General features: G+C 42.5%; 2 protein-coding genes across 2 annotated transcripts in view; one reads left to right on the top strand and one right to left on the bottom strand.

Annotated features, from left to right (window-relative positions):
• EPDR1 (ependymin related 1) overlaps positions 1-12,819 on the bottom strand; it is a 32,747-nt gene extending 19,928 nt beyond the window's left edge. Inside the window, exon 1 of the mRNA XM_007187797.2 lies at positions 12,255-12,819. Coding sequence (XP_007187859.2) covers positions 12,255-12,553 — 299 coding nt within the window. The 5' untranslated portion in view covers positions 12,554-12,819. The remainder of the gene's footprint in view (positions 1-12,254) is intronic.
• A 3,581-nt stretch (positions 12,820-16,400) lies between these two features.
• On the top strand, positions 16,401-26,292 carry SFRP4 (secreted frizzled related protein 4). The gene is made up of 6 exons (XM_007187754.2): positions 16,401-17,239; positions 18,550-18,630; positions 18,728-18,793; positions 20,801-20,999; positions 23,401-23,464; positions 25,419-26,292. Exons 1-6 carry the CDS (start codon positions 16,795-16,797, stop codon positions 25,602-25,604), a joined length of 1,041 nt encoding a protein of 346 aa, XP_007187816.2. The 5' UTR covers positions 16,401-16,794; the 3' UTR covers positions 25,605-26,292.
• The last annotated feature ends 915 nt before the right edge of the window (positions 26,293-27,207 follow it).

Here is a 27,207-nt window from a genome sequence, read left to right as displayed (position 1 = left end):
TCCAGAGGATAGAAGAGGTATCTCAGTAAGGGATTTGGGGGCAATGTTTTAGTAGCTTTGGAGTCGATGCAGATGGTTCTGCTCACCACAGTCTTCCCTGAAAGTATTTTCAAGCAACCTCAGAGCCCTTGCATTCATCATGGCTGCTCCTGGATGCCACACCAACTAGTCTGGTGGTTCATGACATCAGATATAGTCCTCATAAGTTATACCTCACCTGTAGCTGACAAGGCCACATCAGACCTAGGAACTGATATGCCCCTTGGCCCTGTGCCACCATGTTTCCATCTGCCAGCATCTTCCTTGGCAACTTCTGAGATGCTCCAGAGCATCAGATTCTCTGGGTTCCATGATCTGAATGTTTTTATCTCCCCCAAAATTCATGTTGAAAACCTAAAGCCCAAGATGACTATTAGGAGTGAGACTTTTGGGAGGTGATTAGGTCATGAGGGTGGAGCCTACATGAATGGGATTAGTGCCCTTATAAAAGAGTCCCCAGAGAGCTAGCTGGCCCCTTCCACCATGTGAAGATACAATGAGAAGTCTGAAACCCAGAAGACGGTCCTCACTCACTGGCAGAACTCACACTCTGGACCTTTCCCAGTAGACCTAACTTTAAGCCACAATAAAAGCAGCCTTCTGTGAAGGGGCAGGGGTCATCCAAGGCACTGCAGCCTTTTTGTCCGGGAGCAGCTGCTTCTTCTGTTTGGGGGCCATCTATCCCAAGAGTTTCTCCTTTCTTTGGAAGGTCTGAGGGCAACGTAGTCACCCTGCTAGGGTCTGATTCTTCAGATGGCCTCTCGGTTCAAGATGCACTGCTTCTGAAGAAAACCACTGGTGCTGGGGAAACTTCCAATGCCCATATTGGGGGAAATTCTCCAAACCTGAGATTGAGGTTCAGGAGAAACACTGAAGACAGTGTTTGATGAGAGAAGAGCTGGGAGTAGCTCATGGATGAAAGGAACCTGGGTGATCCATTGGTCATGGCATGCCCTCCTACCTGTAGTGGAGTGTATGCTCCACTATAACCCTGCTTTAAAACCCTTCAAAATATGGGTAGGAACTGTAATTTAATTCTCAAAAATTATTCTTAACAAAGAAGATATAAGATGTAAAATATAAGGGAATAATAAACCATGAAACCATCACACGAATCCATTAGCTTATTGTTAAAATGTAATTCTGAGGAAAAAGATAGAAAATACAAATATAGAATATTGGGAAGAAAAGGGGATATTGATAGATAAGGTGAAGTTTTTTAAGAGTTAAGAGAATATTATGAATGGACTTGAGGACAAGGGGAGTGGGAAGGGTGAGCTGTTATTAAGTGAGAGAGTGGCATGGACATATATACACTACCAAATGTAAAATAGGTAGCTAGTGGGAAGCAGCCACATGGCACAGGGAGATCATCTCAGTGCTTTGTGTCTACCTAGAGGGGTGGGATAGGGAGGGTGGGAGGGAGATGCAAGAGGGAGGGGATATGGGGATATATGTATATGTATAGCTGATTCACTTTGTTATAAAGCAGAAACTAACACACCATTATAAAGCAATTATACTCCAACAAAGACATTAAAAAAAAGAATATTATGTACAAATGTGTTATGATGATAAATAGAATCTTGATGAAATAAAAGATTTTCTAGGAAAATATAAACAACCAAAACTGACTAAGACTTAGGCAGAAAGGTTAACCAGAAAAAAAATCCTTACAATAGCCTAATGACATTTTAGATGTTCAATCTTAAAAAGAGATCAAAGAGTTACTTCTTCAAAAGGAGTTGGGTCCACATGGTTTCATGAATCAGTTTTTTCCAACCTCAAGACTATAGAGTATAGAGAAATATAGAAAGCTTGCCAATTCTTTTACAAAGCTATGAAAACCCTGATATTAAATATAGAAAACACAAAAATATAAACTATAGATCAAGCTAAATTATGGCTATAGATTAAAAACAAATATTAAATATTAGCAAATCAAATCAAGCAGACTATTGAAAGAATAATGCATAAAAATAAATTGGAATTTATTTCAGGAATGCAAAGATGGTTTAATGTCAGGCAACCTATTAGTACAAGTCACTAGGTTGGGGAAGTTTAAGATTCATTCTGATTAGAATAAATTCTTTATAATATAGGTCAGAAAAATATTTACTGAACATGATAGTGTATCTTTGTTAAACCAGCAGCCAGTAGGAGACTTAAGTGTGACAAATAAGAGGCATTCACTTTAGAGTGAGACTCATGACAAGGGGGTGTGACATCACTGCAGGTATGTCATTTTGCCCTTCAGTTTCTTGTTTATCATATTTGAAATCACTAAAAATAATTAGGCTCCTTATAGGTGTGAGTGTGGGAAACATGAACATTCATATTCTGCCAGTTGAAATATCAGCTGGAACAACCTTCCTGAAGAGCAAAGTTGTCAAAAATTTATAAATGTGCAATCCCTTTTCAATCATTTTCCTATCGAAGAATCTATCCAAAATATTTTTAAAGTGGTACACATATAATTGCACACAAATACAAGGTCATACATGTAGTTGTTTACACTAGTGAAAAATAGAGGTGAAAGAAACATAACTGGGGACTTCCCTGGTGGCACAATGGTTAAGATTCCACGCTCCCAATGCAGGGCGCCCGGGTTCAATCCCTGGTCAGGGAATTAGATCCCGCATGCGTGACGCAACTAAGAGTTTTCATGCCACAACTAAGGAGCTGGTGAGCCACAACTAAGGAGCCCACCTGCCACAACTAAGGAGCCTGCCTGCCACAACTAAGACCCGCTGCAACCAAATAAATAAAGAGAAAAAGAAATATAACTGTCCCCTATAAGGGACTGTTCACAGAAACTCTGTTCCATCCATTAGCCAGAATACCATGCAGTCATTAAAAATGATTCTGTTAAAGATTACCTAGTGGCATGAGAAATATGTACAATGTTTTGTTAAATTTTAAAAATCACATAGCATGTTTCCACTTTAATTTTAGAATTGTATATACAGAAATAGAAATAAAAAATCCAGAAGCACATATATAAGGGTTGTTAATCCTGGACAACAGGACTCTCTTTACTCTATTTTGCTCTTCTCTGTTATCTAGATTTTCCACCATGAACATGTATAATGCTAGAAATCCAAAAGTCATACAAATGGTATTTATTCATTCAACACACATTTACTGAGACTTACTATGTGCCAAGCACTTCTAGGTGCTGGGCTTTTGGTAGTAAACCAGACAGATCAAGTTCTCCTCTCACTCCAGGGAAGAGAGACACAAGACAATGTCACTCAGTGATAGTGTCCTAAGGGAAACAGAACGAGATGTGATGGAGAGTGGCTGGTGGGGAGGGCTTTGTTGGACAGTCACAGAAGGCCCCTCTGAGAAGCTGATGGGCTAAGACCTGAATGAGGAGAAGCTAGGAGTTCAAAGATGATACAAGCAGACTAGTCAGTATAGATGAGCTTGCACAATATTATTAAATGAAAAACAGCCTATTATAAAACAGTATGGGCTACAGTATGTACATTTTGCATCTAAAAATTTCTTAGGATATTTAGAAGATGTTACCAGTAGTCATTATCACTTTGGCAGTTATGGGTAATTTTTACTTTTTTCTCTTTGCATATCTGTATTTTAGATATCCGTTTACAATGACTATGTATCATTGTTACTCATTTCCTCATTCAAAAAAATTTAGTAAGGCCTGTTCTATGGTGCTGGAAATACAGCAACAACCAGAGAAAAATCCCGGACTTTTTATGGAGCTTTACTTTGGATATGAGGGAACAGACTTTAAAATTTTTAATTAAATTAAATAGTATGTTAATAAAATATTAATAAAAATATTAAATAGTAGGTAAATATCTTGAACATAAAAGGCAGTGAGGTGGGATGTATGAAAATGTGGAGAGAAGGGACAGTCTAATTTGGGGGTGGGCCATACAGCTTTTTAGGGAAAAGGCTTTCTAGGCAGAGGAATCAACAACACAAGTGCCAAAGGAGTGAGAATGCTGAGGCCATGGGCTGGAGTGAGTGAGCTGGCAATGAGGTGATGATGGATGGACGATGGAGTGAAGAGGTCAAAGACAAGGTGTGGAGGGGGTCGGGGAGCAGATCCCACAGGGTGGTCAAGTCCTTGCAAAAACATTTACTCTGAGACACAGAAAGGCACAGGAGGGTTTTTGAGCAGACATGAGACATGATACAACAATTTTTAGCAGAATCACTCGGGCTGCTATGTTGAGAACAGACCAAAGGGAGCAAGGGCAGAAGTAGGGACCCGTTAGGAGGCTATTGCAAGAATGATGAAGGTTTGGACCAGGATGACAGCAAAGGTGTGGTCAGATTCTGGTCTACAAGTCTGGGTCTATATCAGAATTAGAGTCAATAGAGTTTGCTTCTGGATTACTTGTGGCAAGTGGGAGAAAAAGAAATCAAGGATGACTCTAAGGGTTGATCCTGAGCAACTGGAGTTATTATTAGCTGAGGTAAAGAAAATTGCAAGGGGAATAACGTTTGTTTGTTTATTTGTTTGTTTGCAGGGGAGGCATTAATTTTGGACATGCTGAGTTTGAGACAGCTGTTAGAGATCCAAAAGAAGAACTCAACCAAGCAGCCGGATATATGAACGCAGAGTTCAGGAGAGAGCTCTAGGCTGGACATGCACACGTGTGAATCCTTCAGGTAAGGATGGCATTTGACTCCATGATCTAGATGAGATCACCAAAAAAGGGGGAGAGACAGAAAAGCAAAGGGATGGGAAGCCTGCGCCCTGGAACATTCCACCATTAATGATCCAAGAGAAGAGGAGAAAGAGCAATGGAGGCTGAGAAGGTAAGAAAATGAGGTGGAAGGAGAGGAACTAGAAAAGCATAGTGTCCTGAGAGCTACATGAAGAAAATACTTCAAGATGGAGGAAATGACCAACAGTAAAATGAGACCAGGTAAAAGATGACTTGATTAGTAATGTGGAGTGTACTGCCCTTGACCAGAACCGCTTCAGTAGAGCTGTGATGATCAAAGTTTGATTGGAGGGGGTCCAAGAGAGCATGGGAGGACAGAAATTGGAGTTAGCATGAGATTTGCTTTAAATAGAAGGGGAGAATGGGGTTTCAGTTAGTAAGATGAAGAGAAGATTTTTTTTTTCTTGAAAGCTGGGTAAAATGAAATAAATTATAAAGGGGGAAAATAGAAGATTTTTACTGGAATTGGGGAAATATAAGCCTATCACATTTATTCCAGGAAAAACAAACCACTAATTGGTGGAATATTTTCAGATCTTTGGGCACTTTGCCCCTGACCACCATCTTTGAGGTCAGAATCAGGAAGAAACAATTCAAGGTTAATGGAGAGAAATAAAGATGTTTTCAAGGCAGTATGGTGACCACCTCTGGCTTCTTTTTATAAGTTAGTCTCCTATCCCACCAGTCCCTTGACTCTCCTGGGCTTATCTTCCTTGGAACTTCTTTTTCCTCACTGCCCACTTTTTCCACATCCCAGCATCAACCCTCTGAAATCCAGGGTCAGTAGACCCACAGAATGAAGACTCTTAAAGCAAACTTTATGTGCTTCCAATAAAATCTCTTTCTTGAAGAAAAACTCAGTATTGCAAATCAGCTTGGTTTATTTTTCGAGGATCAAAATGCCACAAGCAGTCAGACTTCCTGAGCCAATAAAAGAAAACACTGGCTCCAGTTATCAGAGACCAAGAGGAGGGAGTAAGGGCAAAGGAGTAATTTTTCTGAAATTCTGAAAGTCAGGATTTCTTCAAATGAGAGCCCAATCCATGCAAAACAGGGCTCGGGATCAAATAAATTTGTTGAACATTTCATACTAATTCATCTCCCTGAGGATTTACGATGATGTTACCCAGAGAAATCCAAAAGAAAAACATATAAAAAATGTAACCTGACCTTCCCTTCCCCTTATTAAACAATTTAGTCTAAAGCCATTAGACAAGGCCAAGCAAGGTAGGTGTCTGCATGGCCTGGCCTGGGGTGCAGAGCCCAAGAGGAAGGCATTCCACGTAGGGAGTGGGGTACCATAGCAATGCCTGACTGGTTACCTACTGCAGTTGAATAAAGGCATCTAGTTTTCTCATGCCCTAAAAAGGGAGGTACGAAGCATGAACAGGAGTAAACTAGAATGATCCATGTGGTGGTGGATCAGAATTAGAGATATCGGTATAAATATCTCTATGTATTAGAATTGGAAGCTTAGAAATAAATGTAGATATAAATGTTTGTATATATGTGTTAGTGACTCTGTGTGTGTATGTGCATATGTATGTATGTATTCAAACCTACATCATCTTGCTTTGTCCAGTGAAGGGGCCTGGAAGCAGTGCCACCCAAGAGCCATGAGCACAACTAGACCAGGGACCTAGGCTTCCAAATATTATTCTCCAGTAAAAGTAACCAGAGCTTCTTGAGAAATGGCTTATTCCAAGACTCTGGCAGGGAAAGTACAGATGATCTTGTAATATCTTGCCAGAAAGCAAGGAAGTGCTCAAAGAATAAGGGAGACCTGTCAAAAGAACATAGAAGCCAACTTGAAGAGGTTCCCACTGGCCAAATCTGGGACAATTTGAACATCAAATAAACAATGAGAGCAAATGCAATTCAATGATAATCCTAGCGTCCATGCTGATATAAACAAATGAATAACTTGAAACTTCAATGAAGAATGGGATATGTACATGGTCTTAAAATCTCTCCCTATAAAATACCTATGAATTACAAAGTATAAAAGCATCACTTCACACTGAAGAAACCATGCAGACATCAGTAATCAAGTTATCAAAGTAAACATCCAGATGTGACAGTCCTACCGTTCTTACCGTAAGTGAATAACTTGAATCTAATTATGAGGAAACATCAGACAAACCCAAATCAAGGAACATTCTACCAAATAACTGGCCTATATTCAAGTGCAAGAAAGAATGAGGAACTGTTCCAGACAGAAAGAGACTAAAAAGACACATTTAAATGCAATGCTTGAATATAAACTGGGTCCTTCTGCTATGAGAACATAAAAAGCACAAGTGGAAAAATTTGAATGAGACCTGAATTTCAGATGGTAGAAATGAATGCATGTTAATTTCCTGATTTGTATGGTTGTGTTGCAGTTATGCAGGTCAATGGCCCTGTTTGTAAGAAATATACACTGAAGTACTGGGGGTCATGGGGATATCAAGTTGGCAACTCACTCTCAAGTGATTCAGGGGAAAAAATGGCTATGGACTATAATTGCAACTTTTCTGTAAGCGTGAGATAGTTTCAAAATAAAATTGTATATTTGGAGGAAAAGAAACCTAATCCTGATTCTCAAACACATATGATTGTCGAAGTTGCCTGGTGTGATAACACCCCTTGGAACTAACCTTCCACAGCAGATCCTTGGAGGGGCCCTTCTGTAAGCAGTCCTATTCAACCCCTTAGTATACAGGGAGGCTCCATGGAGAGGACAGCCTTCTGAGTTTGGAGCCAAAGCATTTAGAAGCAGCCTTGCTCTTCTCTACCCATGAACACAAGCTTAGGTGAAAAGAAGGAAGAAAAAGAACTCTGAATTGTCTACACAAAGGGACAAGTTGAGAAAACATTTAGAATTTATGTCAAGTTCATTGCATCTTGGTAGAAACAGGAATCAGCCTAATATAATAAAAGTACAAGTAGTGCTCTCATGGTACCATTTAATCTTATCTGTACCTAGCTTTTAAGGAAGAAGTCCTAAATATTATTTAGTATAAACATTGTAGATATCATTAAAATCAAATTAAGAGATGAAAAACACTGACGTTCTGAGAAGCAAAGGACCTTGTGGAGGTGAAGCCAGGATTAGAAGCCATGTTTGGCATCCCACGACTGTCTAAATGGATGTCCATGCTCTCTCCACTACACTAGGTGGTTTTCTGTAAGAATAGAGAAATTATATTCTGTTCTCCAACAAACAGAATGGTCTGGAAAAATTGAGACAGAGATGAACTAATCAGAATTTGACTAAGAATCCACTTGTCACTCTATTTAAGACATATTTTCTTAATCTTTTACCCAACAACAACAACAACAAAATCCCCAAACATGTAGGATGGGTAGTTGAATAGTCTTCTAAGATATATTCCTAATTTACCAATGCATGTCCTCTTAATGCCCCTCTGCTCACTCTGCTTCATTAATTCCAACTCCCAATCTACCATCTTGTAAATGGGAGCAATAAGTTACTGGTAACCTAAAAAAATTCATTGGGTATCCACATTGCTTCTCCCATAAAGTTCACTATGTTACTGAAATACAAAGTAATCTTGCTTTTCCTTCAGTCTTCCAAATGTAATACTTGTGAGTTTATAGGAAAGACAGTTGGAACCAGAAAACAAAATAGTATCAGTTACTAATATTTCCCATTCTCTGCTAAAGCTTGTCTTATCTGAAGCTTGTAAGGTTATTTAATCTTTTCCATCATCTCAGGGAGAAGAAAGCCTGGAAAATCCTAGTCATTCCACAGTAACTATCCGTGGGACTTTCCATAACTAACTGGATGCAAAATAAAAATCTTAAGAAGTTGATCCAATTCTAAAACTACTTCTCAACTTATAAATAAATATGAAGAGACAACCCATCCATATTTTCTTCAAATAACATCTGGTTTCTTGGCCAGACTGCTAATACCTGAAGAAGTTTCTGAGTTTGTTCCAACAAATCTACATTTAAAGAGCTTAAAAACGCATTTATGCACTAAACATTCTTTTCTACATCTGACTTAGGGCCAGAGATGGGACTGTGAGACAGAACCTTGCCAAGAAATTGGAAAGATGGGGAATAAAATGGCCTTCTAAAAGTTAAACTGTGAAATCAACACTTGATGGATCAGGGCAAAGAAATGAGAAATCACCACATGGACAGAGGGAACTATATTCAGTATCTGGTAATAAACCATAATGGGAAAGAATATGAAAAAGAACATGGATGTATGTATGTATAACGGAATCACTTTGCTGTACACCAGAAACTAACACAACATTGTAAATCAACTATACTTGAGTTAAAGAAAGAAAGAAACAAATCACCACATGGGGACAAAAAAGCTTCTAGGCCAGCAAGATTTGGCTGTGACCCCACTAAAGATATAATACACATATCTGGAGACTATGTTAATTGATCATGGAGTCATAGAAGAAGGATTGCTAAGACAACCTGAGCAGTACCCTCCAAGGCCCCGTGCAGAGGGGAGGGAGTCTGGACCAGCAGCATTGGGGTAGCATAGAATCAGCGACAAGGCACCACTCTGGTGAAAATGATGCATCACTTTATCTTAGCCTGATTACGCTGGGCTGGCCTGTCTTATGCATGATGGAAAGCTCAACATTGAGCACACGGCCTAACCTAGAGCAGGCAATCATTAGACTCCATGAATTTGCTCCAACTCTTCGCTCACAACTTCCTGATTAGAATTTGGCTCTCCACATAGTTCTGCCTACAGGGAGAGAATGACCTAGTCAGATTTGAGAATTCTGGCCCCCATGCCAGCTGCAGCACTCACTGAAATATACAGTGTAACATTTGATCTTGTTTGCTCCTAGTCTGCTCCCAAAGGAAGGGCCCTTGAGTGTGCTGCCAGATCAACTGTCTGAGCCCACAGGGCTGGCAGGGAGTCTCTGGGCCATGGTACATTCACCAGGATGGCGATGACGGCGGTGGCCATGGGGATAGCTGCGGCCGCATGCTGAGCACCTTTAGTACTATGTGTCAGACCACTGCACTATGTGCTATTCATACTTGAACTCATTTCATCCCCACAACAAAGCAATACATTAGGCATTAGTAGCATTCCCATCTAGTAACTTACCCAAAGACCCACACTAGGAATCTGAATTCAGAGGCAGATTTATCTGACTCTAAAGCCTAATCCCTTACGTTGTGAAAATACTACCTTGGGGCGGGGGAGGGGGGGCGGCCATGAACTCTATCCTTGTCCTGGCCAAACTCCTCTGTGTCAGCGGTGTGCTCCAGGCCATCTCAGTCCACCTTTGACATGACTACTCATCAATACGCCACTACCGTACAAGGCTTCACAACAACGAACACAAAGAGTAGCGCTTGACCCTTTATCACAAGTGCAGAAAGCCAAACCCCATCTCAGCGAACAGCATCCGCATCTAATCATGCCATCAGTACTGTAAGCTTCAGAAGCCAAAAATGACTGTTCCCTCCCCCTCACCACCCTGCAGCATAGCGTCTAGTCATTTGCACCTCCTTCAATAAGCCTCTTCAATATCCTCAATACTTCCCTAATGCGTCCACTTCTCACCATCACCGTTGCCACTCCCCGTCTTTCACCTGGCTCTCTCTACAGACATCTCCTAGGTCATGTTTCGGCTTCTTCTCTTGTTTTTCTTTATTCTCAACCATACAACCAGTTTTCTTTATAAAATCCAATCACGGCATTCCACTGCTTAAATATCCTTCCCTGGGTCCCCAACCTCCCGCCATACTCCATGCTTCAGTCTAATAGTGATTGGCCTGCAGTTCTTGGAATATTCTCAGCCCTGCCTGTGGCAGGATGTCCTGGAATACACCGGCATCCCCCTGGACCAGTCTTCCCTCCATGCCTCGTTCCCTGTAATGGTCAGCTCGTCCGGGGGTTTTGGGACTCGCTCCTGTCCCACCTCCTCCAGGAAACCTGGGTTAGGTGCCTGTCTGAGGTGGTCTCGTGCCCAGCTCATCCTTCACCCCACTGTATGGGAATTCTTACTTACGTGACTCTACCCCCAGACCATGACCTCCCTGAAGCCCAGGACTCACTCTGATTATACAAAATGCCTGACACGAAAAAATGCACATTGAAAGAATGAATGAACGGACAAGAGCCTGTTACATCATAGATGTCAGAATCCACTCAGTTTCCTCAAGTCCCAGCTCTTGATCTTGAGAAAGCTGTCTAATCTCCCTCAACCCCAGATTCTCTGTCCGTAAACTGGAGATCATAAAACCTGCATTGTCAAGTTGTTGTGAGATTTAAACTAAATCATATGGTATGTGGAACGTCTTCAGCACCATGCCTGGTACATAACAAGTACCCAAATGTTGGTTGTTGCTATTATTATTACAAAGACCTTCGACACTTGACAAAAAACATTCATGTTCTTGAAAGAGAACAGATACTCCCAGTCCCCCACGATGACTCGGCTGCCCCAGGCCTCCTCAGCATTCACGGTTTACAGTCATCATGACTATTTTGCATTCTCGAATATACTCCTTTGAAGGGTTCTGGCCCTTCCATACTGTCTTCAAGATGCCTAATACTTGGACAAATGCTTTTAGGTAAAATGATATCAAATTTTCCCCACATCTTACTGCCCACTGGAGCCTTCAACTATGGACATTCACATAGCACCTCCTAATGATGCAAATGCCATACGAAGAGGCCAGCATAACCCTGGGAAGAACACACACAGAGAAACAGCAACGGGGGGCAGTTGACAGGTGGTGATCCCAAAATAGAAATCAGGTCTTAAAGAGGTCAGAAGCAAGCTGAGGTCTCAGAAAGAGAGTGTCCTTTGTCACATGAGATTCAGAAAGGTGAATGATCAGACCAGTGGTTAAAAAACATTGTAGCATAACCCCTCTGTGGAATATTGTGCAGCCATTAAAAATAGGTAGGGGCCAACTAATAAAATGGTAAATAAGAACACATAAGAGATCGTGTTATATAAAAAAAGATAGACATAGGATTTTTGATTACAGAATGTAAAACTTGCTTAAAAGAAAATTTAAGGGAGTAGACTGAAATGTTAATGGTTATGACACAGTGATGAGTTTATTTTTTTTTAAGTGATTCCACACACCTTTTGCAGTGTTGTCACATTCCTTTAAAATGTAAAAAAAAAAAAAAATCTGCCTGTCATTCTCGCAGATGGCTCCTAGAAGAGCTGAGATAGTGCAGAAGACATGGCCTAGACTGAAGGGGGCACCAGAAGCCAGGAGGCTGACTCAGCAGCCTTTGAGCGTGGGCGAACCTGGGCCTGGAGTAGACGGCCGGTCATTTCTTCACCGGCCACCGCCCCGCGGGGTCTCACTGAGTGCCCGCTAGCAGGCCGCCCCCGGTGGGCCCAGCCGCCACCCAGCCCCCGACTGTGTTGTCCCCAAGCGATCCTCTCGGCGAAGTTTGTTCTGGAGGGGAGGGAAGCGCCGCGAGCGGCTGGAAAACCCGCGACCTCGCCCTCCCCGGGCCCTGCGCCCCGGTGCCCCGCGTACCTCTTGCAGGGGATCAGCGCCTTCCTCTCGTCCAGCACCCGCACGCGTTGGTTGAGCCCGTCGTAGGAGAGCAGGGCGCGGCTGTAGCGCCCGGTGCTCTGCCGGTACAGCACCTGGCGCCCCTCCCACTGCTGCGGCGCCTGGCACGGGCGCTGAGCCCCCGGGGAGCCCCCGGCCGCGGGCCCCGGCGCCGCCGCCCCCAGGCCGCAGAGGCCGCCCAGCGCCCAGACCCAGAGGCCGCCCAGCAGCCAGGCGCCCAGGGCCCCCCGGGCCACGCGGAGGAGAGCGCGTCCCGGCATCGCCGTCCGCCGCGCCCGCCGCCCCCCGAGCCCCAGCCCGAGCCCGGGGGGGCGCTGAGCAGCCCGAGAGAAGCGCGGCGCGGAGCTCTCTCGCCGTGTGCCCGAGTGCGGTCTGGGCCAAGCTGCTGCCGGTCCCGACGGCGGCCTCTACAGCTCTGGGGATGGGGACGCGCAAGGCCTGGGAGCCGGGCCCTGGGCCCTGTGGAAGCTCCGGTGAATCGTGCGGGAGCTATCTGTGCCTGGGCCGCTGCCCGCTGCAGCTTCTGTTTTCACTTGCTCTCTGCTGCCAACAGGAAATGCAGTGGCAGAGGTGCCACTAGCATCCTGACGGGCATCCGTGTTTTAAAGGGGGGCGGGGGGGAGCGATGAGAAGGGAAATGTTTCTCTGCTAACTTGAGTATTCAACGGGTAACCAACTCTGGGGGACGAACTCGAGGTCAAGGTCGGGAAAGCAGGGCCTCAGCACTTGCTGTGCCGCAGGTACCCTGTCCCTTTATCAAAATTGCCACCTGCTAATTCCAAATTAAAAATGGAAAAAAGGGTTCCTTCCTGAAGAAATGACACCAGTCGTTTATCATGGCCGTTTGGCAGCCCCCCACTCCCTGTATAGAGCCTGGGGGACTAGAAAATAGGCCCTTGCTCTTGGGCTGAGGACTCAGGGACATGCCTGGAGGCCACATTTGCAGTGAGACTGCTCCCCTCACTCATCACTTGACAATACCACAAGCCTAGAGGTTTGTGTGTCTGGGAGTTTAGGATCATCAAGAAGAAAATTAATTGGGTTTATGGTGGTGTAATGTTAGGATCTATAGTATGGAATCAAGAAAAAAGAAAGCAACTGTTTAAAAACAAAAAACAAAGCCTTGCTTTCCAAGTTTATAGAGTCTTTTCGCTAGATCTGCCTTTCAGGGTTGAAGAAGCATGAGGCAGGTGAAAGTGGGAGAGAGCGTTCCTGTATGAGAGACAGATGTGGCGACAAGAGGAAATGAGTGTGATGTTTGGGCTCAAGTATGAAGCAGAGGGTAGTCCGGAGCCAGATCACTCAAGGCCTTGAAAACCATTTTAAGGGTTAGTTATTAATACTGGGGTTGTTGGAGCCATCCATAAATGTAGAGCTAGGGAGCGCATCATCAGGGATATGCCTTAGGAAGCTCCCCCAGGTCAGTGTGGAGAATGGCAGGGCAAGGCAGAGGGCAGGGAGAAGAAGGAAGATACTGTTGCAATCCAGACAAGAGCTAGTGTCTGAGCTACGGCCATGGTTGTAGAAATGCAGAGGGTGGAAGGGTTGGGAACAAGAGAGAAGGATTTAGACTCAGAGGAAGAGGTTTCTGGTTTGGACCACTGGGAGTTCAGCCCTGAGTGAGAGCAGATAAATTCAGTTTAGGGTTGGCTGATTTTGAGATGACTGTGGGATATACAGGTGGAAATTCCCAGGGGACAGTTGGATAAACACTTCCAGAGACCAGCAGGCCTAGAGGTCTGGATGTGGAAGCCATTGACATCTAGGTGGTCCCTGAAGCCAGAGAGGAGAGTAGAACAGTGGTTTTCCACCCAGGGCAACTTTGTCCCCCAGGGGGCAGTTGGCAATATCTAGAGACCTTGTTGATTATCACAGTGGGGTAGGGGGTAAGCTGCCCCTGGCATCTAGTGGGAGGAGACCAGAGATACTACTAAACTTCCCACAATGTGCAGGACAGCCCCCAGCACCACCACCACTCACCCAGTAAAGAATTATCCAGCCCCACCGTCAACAGTGCCGAGGTTGAGCCAACCTGGAGCAGCAGGGAGTGTAGAGAGTGAGAAGGTGGCTGAGGATGGAGCCCTAGAGAACCCCAGACATTGAAAGGATGGGCAGAGAAACAGGCCCTGGAGGAGACTGAAAAGGAGCTACCAGAGAGAAGCCACTGACCAGGGGAACTTCCCCAGTTACGTGAACTTTTGGCAAATCAATGTCAAGTATGAGGTAATGGATTGAGTGCTAAAGCCGGGCAAGAAGATGGAGGCTGGTTGACAGACTCTCCGGATGCATCCCTCAGCACTGCCACCCTCTCCTAGAAACGCTAAGGCCGGACTACCAACAGACCTAACGGGATAAGCAAAGAGCTTTATGGAGAAGGGTTCTTAACTTCTCCTCTCCCTTTCTTAAAGGACATGCCATCTGCGAACATCAGGGAAGCACCTGAAATGTCGCGATTTGGTACTTGCATAGCTAAACTAATGCAGCAGGTTCAAACTGGCTGCAGAAGTTTGAGTCCTCCCCAAGTTTGCCCTCCTCAACTAACTCCAGGAAAAGGACACGGAGTCCAGCTCTTTCTCAAAACTGTATCTTCTTCCCTGGTAGGAACTTGGGCTGAAAATCTTTTTCACTAAGCCAGGCATTTATACCTATTGGAGTTTACTGCTGAAAATGGCTTGAGATCTCATCTGGGCTATCCCCCTCGCTTGATGTTTCACTAGCCTGCGTTGGCATTTCTGAAGCTTGAGATCTGTTCTACAGAAAACTGGAATACCTCTCTAGATTGGCCTGCCTGTATTTGGTCACCCCGGCCTTCCCACAAAATAGAATTGGACTCCTTGGGTGAATCCTGAAATGTATTTATCTCATTTACCCTTTCAACCTACTGTGTTTGATTCATGTTCCTGGGGGAAAAAAAAATAAGATCATGCATTTAAAGCACTACCCCGAGCTCATTGTACATGCTCAGTAAATGTCAGTTGTGCTTTTCCTTTCTTGGGCTATTTTAATCCCCAGTCCTGATCAGGGTCAAAACTAAACTAACTTTGTGGATCTAAGCTTTAGAGACAAAAAAATCTGTCTGCCTCAAGTTCAGATTTCCAATTAAACCATGTTTTTAAAGATTAACATTCAGATAACATGTTTTCATATTCTAATGCCCTAAGAAAATATCATATACCAGAAATCTTACTGCCTGAAGATTGATGTACACTTGGAACAATAAAGCCTCCCTTTTCTGTGGATAGCTGAGCCAGCAGTGGATTCTACTACCTCTTTCTAATAAAAATAAAAGAGAAAACAAAACATACATCATTGTTCTCCATGGTACACAGCTTCTTTCTTCATTTAAGTAACAGTTTCCAAGCAAATCAAAAATCAAGATGTTAGACTGCTGGGTTGGAAATCACTTGGCATGAAGGAGGAAAAAAAAATCTTTCAAATTGTGGTATCCAAAATCTTCTTTGTTTTCTGCTTTCATTCACGTTGGAGAGAAGAATAGGGAGTCAGGAGAAGGAAAAGGGGATGTTGGTGGATGGAAGACATTCTCAAACTGGAAGATGCTATTGCACCTTCTGGCAGTTCTGTTTCTGGAGCAGGTACAGATCAGAGGCCATTCTGGAAAAACTTGAGCCAAAAGTAACGTCTACTAGCCACAATAATAACAACAAAAACAAATTCCATACAACTCGTGGCTGGGACGGGGTGGTTTGTTTATATAATGTGTCCTTTCCTTTCCAACTGCACTCTCCCCCCCACACGATAGTCTCACCGCTCAGCAATTCTCATGCCCCCTACTGGAGAAAGCAGGTATGTTTCAGAGTTAAAGAGCAGCGAAGTTCCCATTTCCCTCCAACTCTACAGTTGGGGAACCCATAAGGCAGAGGGCGCAAAGTTCAGCTTTGACTCGAAAGGCGGTCCCTCCCTTTCTTGAAATCCTCTCTTGCACCTTTTTGGATCCGGTGTCCAAGACGACTGCCAGAGGCTCTTTTTCTTGGTCTGGAGAAAAAGGACTGGCTAGACTAAAAAGGACGGACTTTGGGGGAATGCAGGATTCCAGCCCTGGGCTGCGGCCCGGAGGAGATGATGTCACCACTTCTGCAGGAGAGGGCCGAGGGTGGGGCGGCCGAGGGGGAGCCCGCGCCGCGCCTGCAGCTGCCAAGGGAGCGTTCTCGAGCCCACGTCAGGGGAGGTGGCGGGATAAATAGGTCCCGCAATGGCCGGGGCTGGCTGCGCTCGGAGCTGCCGGGCCGGGGACTGGAGCTACCAGGGCGGGTTCACGCCCCGGAGGCTGAGGGCTGGTGCTGCTGTGCTGCGCGCGCCGGACGGCGGATACTCCCAGCCGGACCCCGCGGCCCAGCGTTGCTGCCCACGAGAGTTTGGGACGAGCACATCCCCTGTGCCCTAAAGGACTTCCTCCTTCGGGAAGGGAGAGAGAAAGACTAGGGGGACGGGGAGAGAAGGGCCCATTCTGCCTGTCGGGGTGGCGGCGCGGGAGAGCAGTGCCATGCTCCTCTCCATCCTGACCGCGCTCTGCCTGTGGCTGCGCCTGGCGCTGGGCGTGCGCGGCGCGCCGTGCGAGGCGGTGCGCATCCCCATGTGCAGGCACATGCCCTGGAACATCACGCGGATGCCCAACCACCTGCACCACAGCACGCAGGAGAACGCCATCCTGGCCATCGAGCAGTACGAGGAGCTGGTGGACGTGAACTGCAGCGCCGTGCTGCGCTTCTTCCTCTGCGCCATGTACGCGCCCATCTGCACCCTGGAGTTCCTGCACGACCCCATCAAGCCGTGCAAGTCGGTGTGCCAGCGCGCGCGTGACGACTGCGAGCCCCTCATGAAGATGTACAACCACAGCTGGCCCGAGAGCCTGGCCTGCGACGAGCTGCCTGTCTACGACCGGGGCGTGTGCATCTCGCCCGAGGCCATCGTCACTGACCTCCCGGAGGGTGAGGCCCGGGGAAGGACCGAGGGGGGTGAGGAGGCACCCTGGGCTGTCGCTGCCACGTGAGAACCCGACGGCCACACCTACAGCTGCCAGCGGGTGGTCGAGCAGCCCCTCATTCCACTTAGGAGAGCTGGAGGAGGTGGGAAGGGCTGTGACTTGACTTCGGGAAAAGTCTGCTTTCTCTACTGGAGTTTTGGCAGCTAAGGAGCACCATGTCCCATAAGGAGGGGTGGGCGATTTTGCTTAGATAGGGGACCATTGGGGACATTTTCGTTTATAGTAATAAAATAAAATAGTAGCAGTAGTAAACAAGTATATAGGGTTTAAGGTGGATCTGAGCCAGCTTTAGGTACCTCACGTGTATCATTTAATTATTAAAATATTCCCACCAGGATTCTTCATTTAATGTTAGCTCTTGAAAGCTCTTCTGAAAAAACGGTACTAGTTCTCACTCCCCACCAGGAGTGCAGTTTGTAAATTTAGTTGCCCTGGAAAACTGTGACGTCTGTTTCTTAGTCTTTGACCCAGAGCCAACCTCTGTGGCATCTTAGTCAACTCGAGCTCAACCACCACTTCCTTCTTTTCTCTTTGGTCTTTTTTCCTGCTTTTCTAGGAAGAAGGAGCAGGTTTAAATCCACTTCTTGAAATAAAACCTAAGTATATTTTTGCCTCCTTTTATGCCTGACCCAGGTTGCTGCACATTGAAAGAAACTATGGTGTTGCTTTAGTGTAGTTTCTGAAGTTATACCTCAGAGCATTGCCCAAAACGTGGAGGAGAAGAAGTAAAGTGAAGAGGAAAAATCGAAACTCCTCTCTAATTCAGAGTTTTAGAAAAAACATATTCATTGCTTAAATTATAGAAATGATACAGGGCTATGCTTGTTTGGGGTACCTATGGACTGTTTCTGCAAAATGTGAGGTGGGGATTTGGAAATATTTGGGTTATTCTGATTAGTGTAAACTGTCAACTTGAAAAATCAACATTTTAAAATAGATTTGGGATGGAATGATGTAATTTATCCAGGTTGACTGTATGTATCAGCCAGTTTAAATGGACGTGCCTTCACATCAATTTGTTCTGGATAAGCAGTCCCAGCCAAAAGTCTTCTTTCCTAAGCCCAGAGAGTCTATATGAAAGAAGTAGTTGACAATCACGTACAATTTTTACCATTCAGGATTTGTGTGTGTGTGTGTGTGTGTGTGTGTGTGTGTGCGCGCTGCTGTGTTAGTGTCTGCAGATGATTCCTTATTCCAGCTGGGTGAACAGACCAAATCACTGACCACACCCATGTGGCCCTGTGTGTGTTTCAGATGTTAAGTGGATAGACATCACTCCAGACATGATGGTACAGGAAAGGCCTCTTGACATTGACTGTAAACGCCTAAGCCCTGGTGAGTTCTTTATCCTCAAGCCTCCCTCTCTTTCTTCTCCCCAGAGCGATTTCTGAATCTTTTTTTCAATTTTTGGTCTCTCTTTTGTCTTCTTTAGACCGGTGCAAGTGCAAAAAGGTGAAGCCGACCCTGGCAACGTATCTGAGCAAAAACTACAGTTACGGTAAATCATCTGCTGAAACCATTGGGTTGGGGACTTGGCACATGACAAAGCCAGGTCTGCTAGTCATGAAGTGAAGAAGAGGGATTTTTCTAGTTAATCATTGGCACATGACAAAGCCAGGTCTGCTAGTCATGAAGTGAAGAAAAGGGATTTTTCTAGTTAATCATGTGGGTTCTAGGTGGCACAATAACAACTGTAAAAACGTCTTGCTTTTCTGGGTAAACCAAGTAAAAACCAAGTAAATTACCCGGGTGAGAAGAGTGGTGTGGATCAGTGTGACTCCTGATCCCACTTCCTGGTGAGAAGTGCTGTCAGCCGGGATAGCACCTCACTTTTCTCAAGATCTCACTGCTGCAGGAAGGATGGGTGAGAATCCATGGATTTGACCTGAGGCCCAGAGACCCAGTAATTAAGATCTGCACATGTATCTTTTTACCTATAAATAGCTACAAATATTAAACACCTTAAAGAAATTGTGGGAATACGTTAATCACAAGATCCTATGGCTGTTAAGTATTGGCATAGCTTAAATGCCCTCTTCTCTTATTTGAAAGACCCAGACAGCACTTTCTTCAGAGAATAAGTCAATCATGCTACTTTGAATGTTTTCAGCAAATATAATTCTGCTATCATCATTTGAAAGTAAATTTAATTAAAAATGTGTTCCTTTAAAATATCTTTTTGGGCTATTTTCTGGGTTTTTTTTTTTGCATTTCTTAAATTATTTCTATTGAAATAACAGAAACTGTTTGGGGAAAACTGTTCATTTTATTTGCTAACTTAGCTTTCCATATTTCAAACTGAAATTTTATATCATAAGAACCTTTATATTATACAACGCATGTAAAAGCAGGAAGATCATGGCACTATAAAAGTCTGAAAAAATAACCTCTTATTTAGGTTGTCGGATTTTAGAATCACACATAGCCGAAGTGCATAATTCAACCAAAAAAAAAAAGTACACTATCTTTTCTAGTAGCTTTTTGTTGTTGTTATTTTAAACCTGTTCTATGTAGATATCATCTTAATCTGATCCACGAAGTCCCTCATCTGACATGATCCAGCTTAGTTACTTAGTTGTCCTGTCTCAGTTTCACTGTCATGCTGTTCTCTGGGGCATCATTGCCTCAGAACCACTTTGATGATGAAACCATTTTCTATTTACATTCCTTAGCTCCTTCATAAACCAGCTTCCTAGGATGGAATCCAAGACAGAGCCACCCTCAGCTGATTACAACTCCACGGCAGGCAGTAATAGCAAGGGACCAAAAGAGTCAGAATTGAAAGCAGGATCAGAGACAGTGATACTACCAGCCATCTGTAATAACAGTTCTACCTCTACCCACCATGGACCCTGCTTGGGCAGTTTGGGAAATTAAAGGATTGAGAACAGTAGTCTTCAGAGACTCCTTCCGGTGCAAAAATGGTATGACTGTAATAACTTCCTCTGCAGCAGAGCGAGTTCAAGCAGCAGATGCGTGATGGAACCATACAAACTTTCAGGTGGCTTCTGAATCTGAGAATATATGATTCTCACTTAAAATCATTACAAGACAGAGTAGAAGCAAGTATCGTTTCTATAAAATTTTATCGACATTCTATGTAACTAAATTTCCTGATATGTTTCTGGCCCCAAAAAAACCCCTAATCATAGAATTATAGAAATTTAGGGCTGAGAAGGATCCATGGGATTCTCTATTCAAACCCTCTCTGTGGCCCAATGTGGAGCAGTCACTGACCCAAAGACAGATCCCAGACTAAGCCTGCTTGTGAATTTACTTTTCCATCTTGCAGCATGATTCAGAACTTTTAAGACATTGTTGACAATATGCGAGGCCTTACATTTAGCACATGATTGTGTGGGCTTTTTTGCCTGCATTCGGGCAGCTTGGACATGACCATAATTACAGGAGTGATTCTTTAAGAGAGACTCAGGAGTTGGCAGGAATAAACCATCCATATTTTTCTCCAAAGCTTCAATAACACATATCGATTTTTCAATTGCAGTCATTCATGCCAAAATAAAAGCTGTGCAGAGGAGTGGCTGTAATGAAGTAACTACAGTGGTGGATGTGAAAGAGATCTTCAAGTCCTCATCACCCATCCCTCGAACTCAAGTCCCACTCATTACGAATTCGTCCTGCCAGTGTCCTCACATCCTGCCCCACCAAGACGTTCTCATCATGTGTTATGAGTGGCGCTCACGGTAGGCACAGAGGGGCAGAAAAAATTACACACTGCCTAGGAAAAACATAAAATTCCACTTAATCATGGTTTAAAAAGAAAAAAAAAAACAGCGCTAGCTTTTTGAAAAATCAGTTTTAATAGATGCCTTGGTTAGGATATCGTATCTCCTAAATATCGATTAATTCTTCATAGAATTAAGGAAAAATGGAAATATGAGTATTTGAATGGACTCTTTAAAAATCAATTTCAGAATTCATTACCTGATTTCAAAAACTTATAGACAAATATATTACTTGGAGTAAAACCAATTATTTTCAAATCAATCTTAGTGTGGCAAATACTGAATTTTTTTAAGGTCTCTTTAATAACTTACAAATCAAAGAAAAATGGCCATTTGAGACTATACTTCCACAGATTTTCTTTACACTGAATTTACTACATTTGTTGGTTGGAGTGTTACATACACACACACGTACACACCCGTGCACACTCATACACATCTATTACACGCGTATCTCTAGCTGAAGGTGTGTCTCCCCACACATCTTTCCTTAGCATCTTTTTATTTATCCTTATAATATAAAAAGTCCTTACAATATAAAAATCAAACACTTCAGTGCAGGTTCCAGACTGAGTCCCATAACTTGCTGCAATCTATTTCTCCAGCAGAACTACTCATTTTTATATAAAAAGTCTTCCCTTTGATTCTCTGCCATTAATAATGCTCACCTGTTTCTTTTGGATACAGCTCAAGATTCTATTTCTCAAAAAAACAAAAACAAAAAAAAACCTTTTGAAACTGACTTCACTTGAATACTTTCTTGTTCTGGAGTCTATCAGTACTTAGTACCATCTTCAAAATTCCTTGTGTTCTTGATTTTAAAGCTGTTTTGCTGCTTGTATCTTGTCTTTCTAAAGACATTGAGTGAATGAATGTTGAATGAATATTTCTGGGCTGGTCTCTTGTATGGCTTTTGCATCTGCTCCAGTACTAGAAGCAGTTCTGGGGATGTGCTGGGTCGCTGCACAGGTGAATGGGTTATACATGAGTTAAATAGCAGCCTTTGTGTCATTTTCCCTTTAATTTATAGACAGTGTAATTCTGATCAAAATCCTAGTAAAAATTTTATGGATGATTGAGATTTATGTCTTCACAAATAATGCTAATGATCATTTGGAAGAATAAACTGGTAAGGGCAGGTAAAGGAGGTTCTGAATATAAGAGGGATGAGAGGAAATGTGCCTTATGAGACAAGCAAGGCTAGTATAAAGCTAGTTCAAACCATGCAGAGCAACAGTAGATGTGTAGATAAATAAAGCAGAGGAAAAAGTCTTGCAACAGATTATAATTCATACAAGAACTTGTATCATGAAGGAACTATGGCAAATCAATAGAAATGAAACTCTTATTTACTAAATGTTGCAGATAGCTTTACTTGGAAAAATAGTATGCATTTTCACTTTGTCCTCTAAAATAAATTTCAAATGGGTTAAAGAGGTAAATATTTTAAAAACCTAATCAAAAAGGATAAAGTTCGGTAAATAAATGTGTGCTATCTGCAAAGCAAAGTCGTTTGTAAACATAAAAGTAATGTAAGAAATTACAAGGGAAAATGTCAATGCACATATTTGATGACACTATTGTGTACATAAAAATCAAAAATAAAAAGAGAAAGACAAAAAGTACTTTCAACAGGTATGACAAAAGAATAGTAATCTTACTCTATAAAAAGTTCATATAAATTAATATTTAAAACATTAAGGCTAAAATATAGAAATACGCGTATATCTGTAAATCTATACAAAGTTGCAGAAGAAGTACAAATAGTAAATAAGCATTAAAATATTTATCTCCTAATTCTGCAACCCAAATAAAAACAAGATTCCATTTTTACCTAGTCTTAGTGTTGGTGAATTAAATGAAAGTTCAGCCGTTTTGAAAATAATTTAGCACTATGCATTGAAAACCTCAAGAAAAAAATACATACTCTGACCCAGATTTCTACTTTCGGAAATCTATCTTAAGGATATAACTAGCCAGTGCACACTAGCGATATTCAATGCAATGCTAATAATAATAGCTAAGCAGAAGAAGAAGTTCGACAGTAGAGAAATAGTTAAATATATTATGGTTATCCATAGTTATAATTTATATGGTTATGAAAGTTACATTTTTTGAATTATTCAATTATATCAGAAAATGCATACAATGCTAAAAGGAAATATACAGTGTGATCTAAATATACAGTGTGATCTAAAAATATATATAGGTACAAGGAAGAATGAAATGAAATATCAATAAAATATAAATGGGGAATTGTGGGGTTAACAGTGAAGACTTTTTTTACAATTTTTTGTATTTTTGAACTTCTTACTTTCATAATAAGTATTGCTTATTAAGATAAATTACTTTTTTTCAGGATGATGCTTCTTGAAAATTGTTTAGTTGAAAAATGGAGAGATCAACTTAGTAAAAGATCCATAGTAAGTATAATTAGCAAAAATAGGAATATGGATTTGAATGCATGTAAAGAAATTCTATAGAATTTGGGAATTCTTCACATTCTTTCATCTCCAGGCTATCATAGGAGCCAACAATAGCAGCAGTATTTGTCTTTTGAATAGGTAGTTAGGAGAATACTTTTTCTCACTTGGAGTTTCTATCATAAATTTCTCTTTAGCTTCAAAGGTGATTTGGTTGCATTCAATACTGATCTACCGGTTATTTCCAGATTAAATTCGTTTTTTGGTTGTTTCAGCAAACAGTCAAGTACTCTAACAGAATTAATATCCAGTGGGATTAATACAGACATATACATGTAGGGGTGTGAATACCTAGTTTTAAAAATCACCCTATCACTCTATAAAGCAGAATCTTTCCCTGTATTTAAAATAATTTTAAGACTCTTGTCAAAATAAATCATGTACACAAAGTAATACTTTTGTGGCCAAACCCATAATTTTAGTAGTAACATCATAGAAATATTGGCAACTCAGAGGAGTTAGAATAATTTTTTTCCCAGAGATGTGAAATCATTGCAGAACTAAATAAATCAGGTCATTGGTGTGGAATTTTTAAAGCATCCCTTCTCCTGAAAATATGTTTAGATATATGCAGGAGAATTTGTGTTTCCACGTTCACAAAAGATACTGCTGCTGCCTGTGTTCTCTTAGTTTGCAGGTATAAAAATTCCTGGGCAAGGGGAGAGTGTATATTAATACTGAGTTTTGGAGATGGTAGTTTCAACACAGCCTCTCCTACTGAGTGCATTTCTGAATAACAGAACCAAACCCTGCTCTTGCATCTGAGCTAAACATTCATGAGCTGTTCAGGAGCACGCTTGGTCTTACTGGACAGAAAATTCTAGCAAGATTGTTTATCTGGTTCCCAAAACTGCAGTAGATTAGATGACTCAATCTAGAAAGCAAGGCTACCATAAAAACCTGACATTGTTGAGAGGAAAGAAAGCTTTCAAGAATCATAGCTGTTTGGGTCATTCACATTGACAGCAAATACTCCAATTTAAGAATATGAAAATATAATCATGTAATAACAACATACAGTAATGGATTTATTATTTTAGAACAGACTAGAGTTGTGCCCTAGGAGGGTGGGGACAGTGTTTTTCATTCATTTCACTGTATTTCCACTGCCTGGCCTATGGTCATGTTCAAATATTTTGCTAATTGAAATATACTCTAACAAAGTAGGGATTTATGTGTTATAATGAAAAGTAATGTCTATTCAAGTGGACTCACTTTTTCATTTTTTTCTTACACATTTTCATATTTAAAGAGTAAATCCTTTTCTATCACGGAGACTTGAATATCTAGAATGACTCATTTCTCATTGGCTCTGGGTAGCTAACACTTGAGTGGATTACTGGATGTGGGTGGAACTTCTACCTTCCTTTGGATGTAAGAGAGTTAGGTGAACCCATAAGTGTGATAAGAAACTCTAACTTTCTAGTGAAGCTGGAAAAGTTTCTGCTTTTAGCCTTGGTAAAGCATTTTTAGAAGGCTTTGCTGTATAGGAAAGTTGCATTAGAGGGCCTATGGGAAAAATTGCATGAGCTAGGGCCTTGGACTCTGGAGTCAGACTGGTGAATTTGAATTCCAGCTCTGACATTTGTCGGCTGTGTGACTTTCTGCGAATAACATCACTGTGCTTGTTTCCGGGTCACGACAGTGGTGTCCACCTAGAAGGGCTGTTGTTTCAACGAAACGATTGCTTGTCAAGATGTCACCATATACTCAGCACTTTCCAAAGCATCTGGTACAGGATACATGCTCACCATCGTAGGGTAGGGTAGCTATTATAATCTTGGATGTCTTGATGAATATATTACAGTGAAAATCTGCATTATTTTGGTTATTAGTTTAAGAGCATAAAAGGGTGAGATGTACTTGACAGTCATGTGTACACGTTGCCTCCCAGCAGTGGGAAGAGCGGCTGCAGGAGCAGCAGAGGACAATCCAGGACAAGAAGCGTACAGCGGGGCGCACCAGTCGCAGCAACGCCCCGAAACCCAAGGGGAAGCCGCCTGCTCCCAAGCCAGCCAGCCCCAAGAAGAACATTAAAGCCAGGAGTGCTCCAAAGAGAACAAACCCCAAACAAGTGTGAGCTAGCTGCTTTCCAAAACGGGGACTTCCTCTCAGGGTGAGGCCAGGCATTACCCAGGCAGCCTGTAGAAGGCCATACACCCCTTGCCTTAACAACTGCAGTCCTTCTCATAGACACATCTTGCAGCATTTTTCTTAATGATATGCTTCAATTTTTCTTTTTAAGTCACTACAAGCCATAGTGGTAGGTATGCCTTTTGGTATGGAAGGTATATGAAAACTGGTCGAAAGAGCTTATTGAGTTGAGAATAAACTGTGTGCATACTCCGTGGGAGCTCCACGTGGGGAAAGATGCTTTTGTTCTTACGATTTGACCTAATATGTGCATTGTAAAATAAATGCCATATTACAAACAAAACACCCAATTTTTTTTTAACGATATGTTTTATTTCAGTTGGTTGTTAGGATGTTAGTGATTTTTTAAAATGTGATTGAAAATGTGATGCTTCTAAGGAGGAAATCAAGAGGAATGAATGTCTAAAAGATCTTATGTGTTTGCTGTTTGCAGAAGAATTTTCGTGATGAAAGGGGATTTTTGAACAATCTAGAAAAGTAAGATGTGGAAAATTGTAATGAGTTTGGTTTTTGGTTTTTGGTTTTTACAAAGAAGCCTTTCTGCTCTGTTTTTAGCTAGAAGCTCTAACAACGAAAACAATAGTATTGTTAAATAAATAAAAGGGAAAGGCAGACAGACAAAGTCTGGATCCTTGTTTACTAGTTACCATGCCATGGTGGAGATGCTCTGATTTTATATGCACAATGTTTATCAGTCCCCTTTAAGTAGCACCAGAAACAGTTTGTTTCTCCTCTTATGATTTAGGTACCAGTTAGTCAACCCCAAGCATCTTACACACGTGGGTGTGGTGCTCATCTCACTTCCCAGGACATCCCAGGTAGCTTGATGCCCAGTCTCTCTGCTAATTGCCGGTGCTCCCAAGGGTGCCTTGGGTCTGAGGTGGGAGGGTCAGGATCCAAAGCTCCGGGTCCTCAGCCTGCTATGGTACCCTTGCCACACACCAGCTCTGCACTTGGAAAAAGCAACTGTAATCACTTGTTCATCCAGCATTCAAGAATGTAGAGGAACAATCTGAAAGGTTAAGAGTAAAATCTCCTTTAGATGTACCATTGTCCCTGCTTCTCAGAGAAGGGGTAAGTTACGTGTTGCATTCACACACGATTTTTTAATTTCATCTCTGTAGCCATTAGGACACAGAAGTGAGGTGTGTGGGTAAGCCAGGGGAAAATGGAGAACTAGGGTTAATGAGGATGCTGGCAAGGGCACCCATCTCCTCCTGAAAGTGTAACTTCACCTGCATCGCTACCCCAGGGCAGCAGAGTTGAAGGAATCCAATAGATCCACCCACACAGGCGTATCAATAAAATACTCCGTGTGTGTTTCTGTATAAAAGCCAAACCGCTTTGGCCCTTAAGGAAAGCCAGACAGGTGTTTAGCGTAGCATCTAAAGAAACCTAGGAAAGGCCATGAAAAGGCATTGGTACCCTAGTTTACCTCCTTAGCATAGTAGGAATCTGGGGAGGGGGGTGCGGGGAGGCGAGTTACAACTCTCAACGGAAATGAAGAAAAAACGCTTCTGTAAAACTTT

This window comes from Balaenoptera acutorostrata, chromosome 7 (assembly GCF_949987535.1).
Source record: "Balaenoptera acutorostrata chromosome 7, mBalAcu1.1, whole genome shotgun sequence".
Taxonomy (NCBI): Eukaryota; Metazoa; Chordata; class Mammalia; order Artiodactyla; family Balaenopteridae; genus Balaenoptera; species Balaenoptera acutorostrata.
This window is presented reverse-complemented; position numbering and strand designations above follow the sequence as displayed.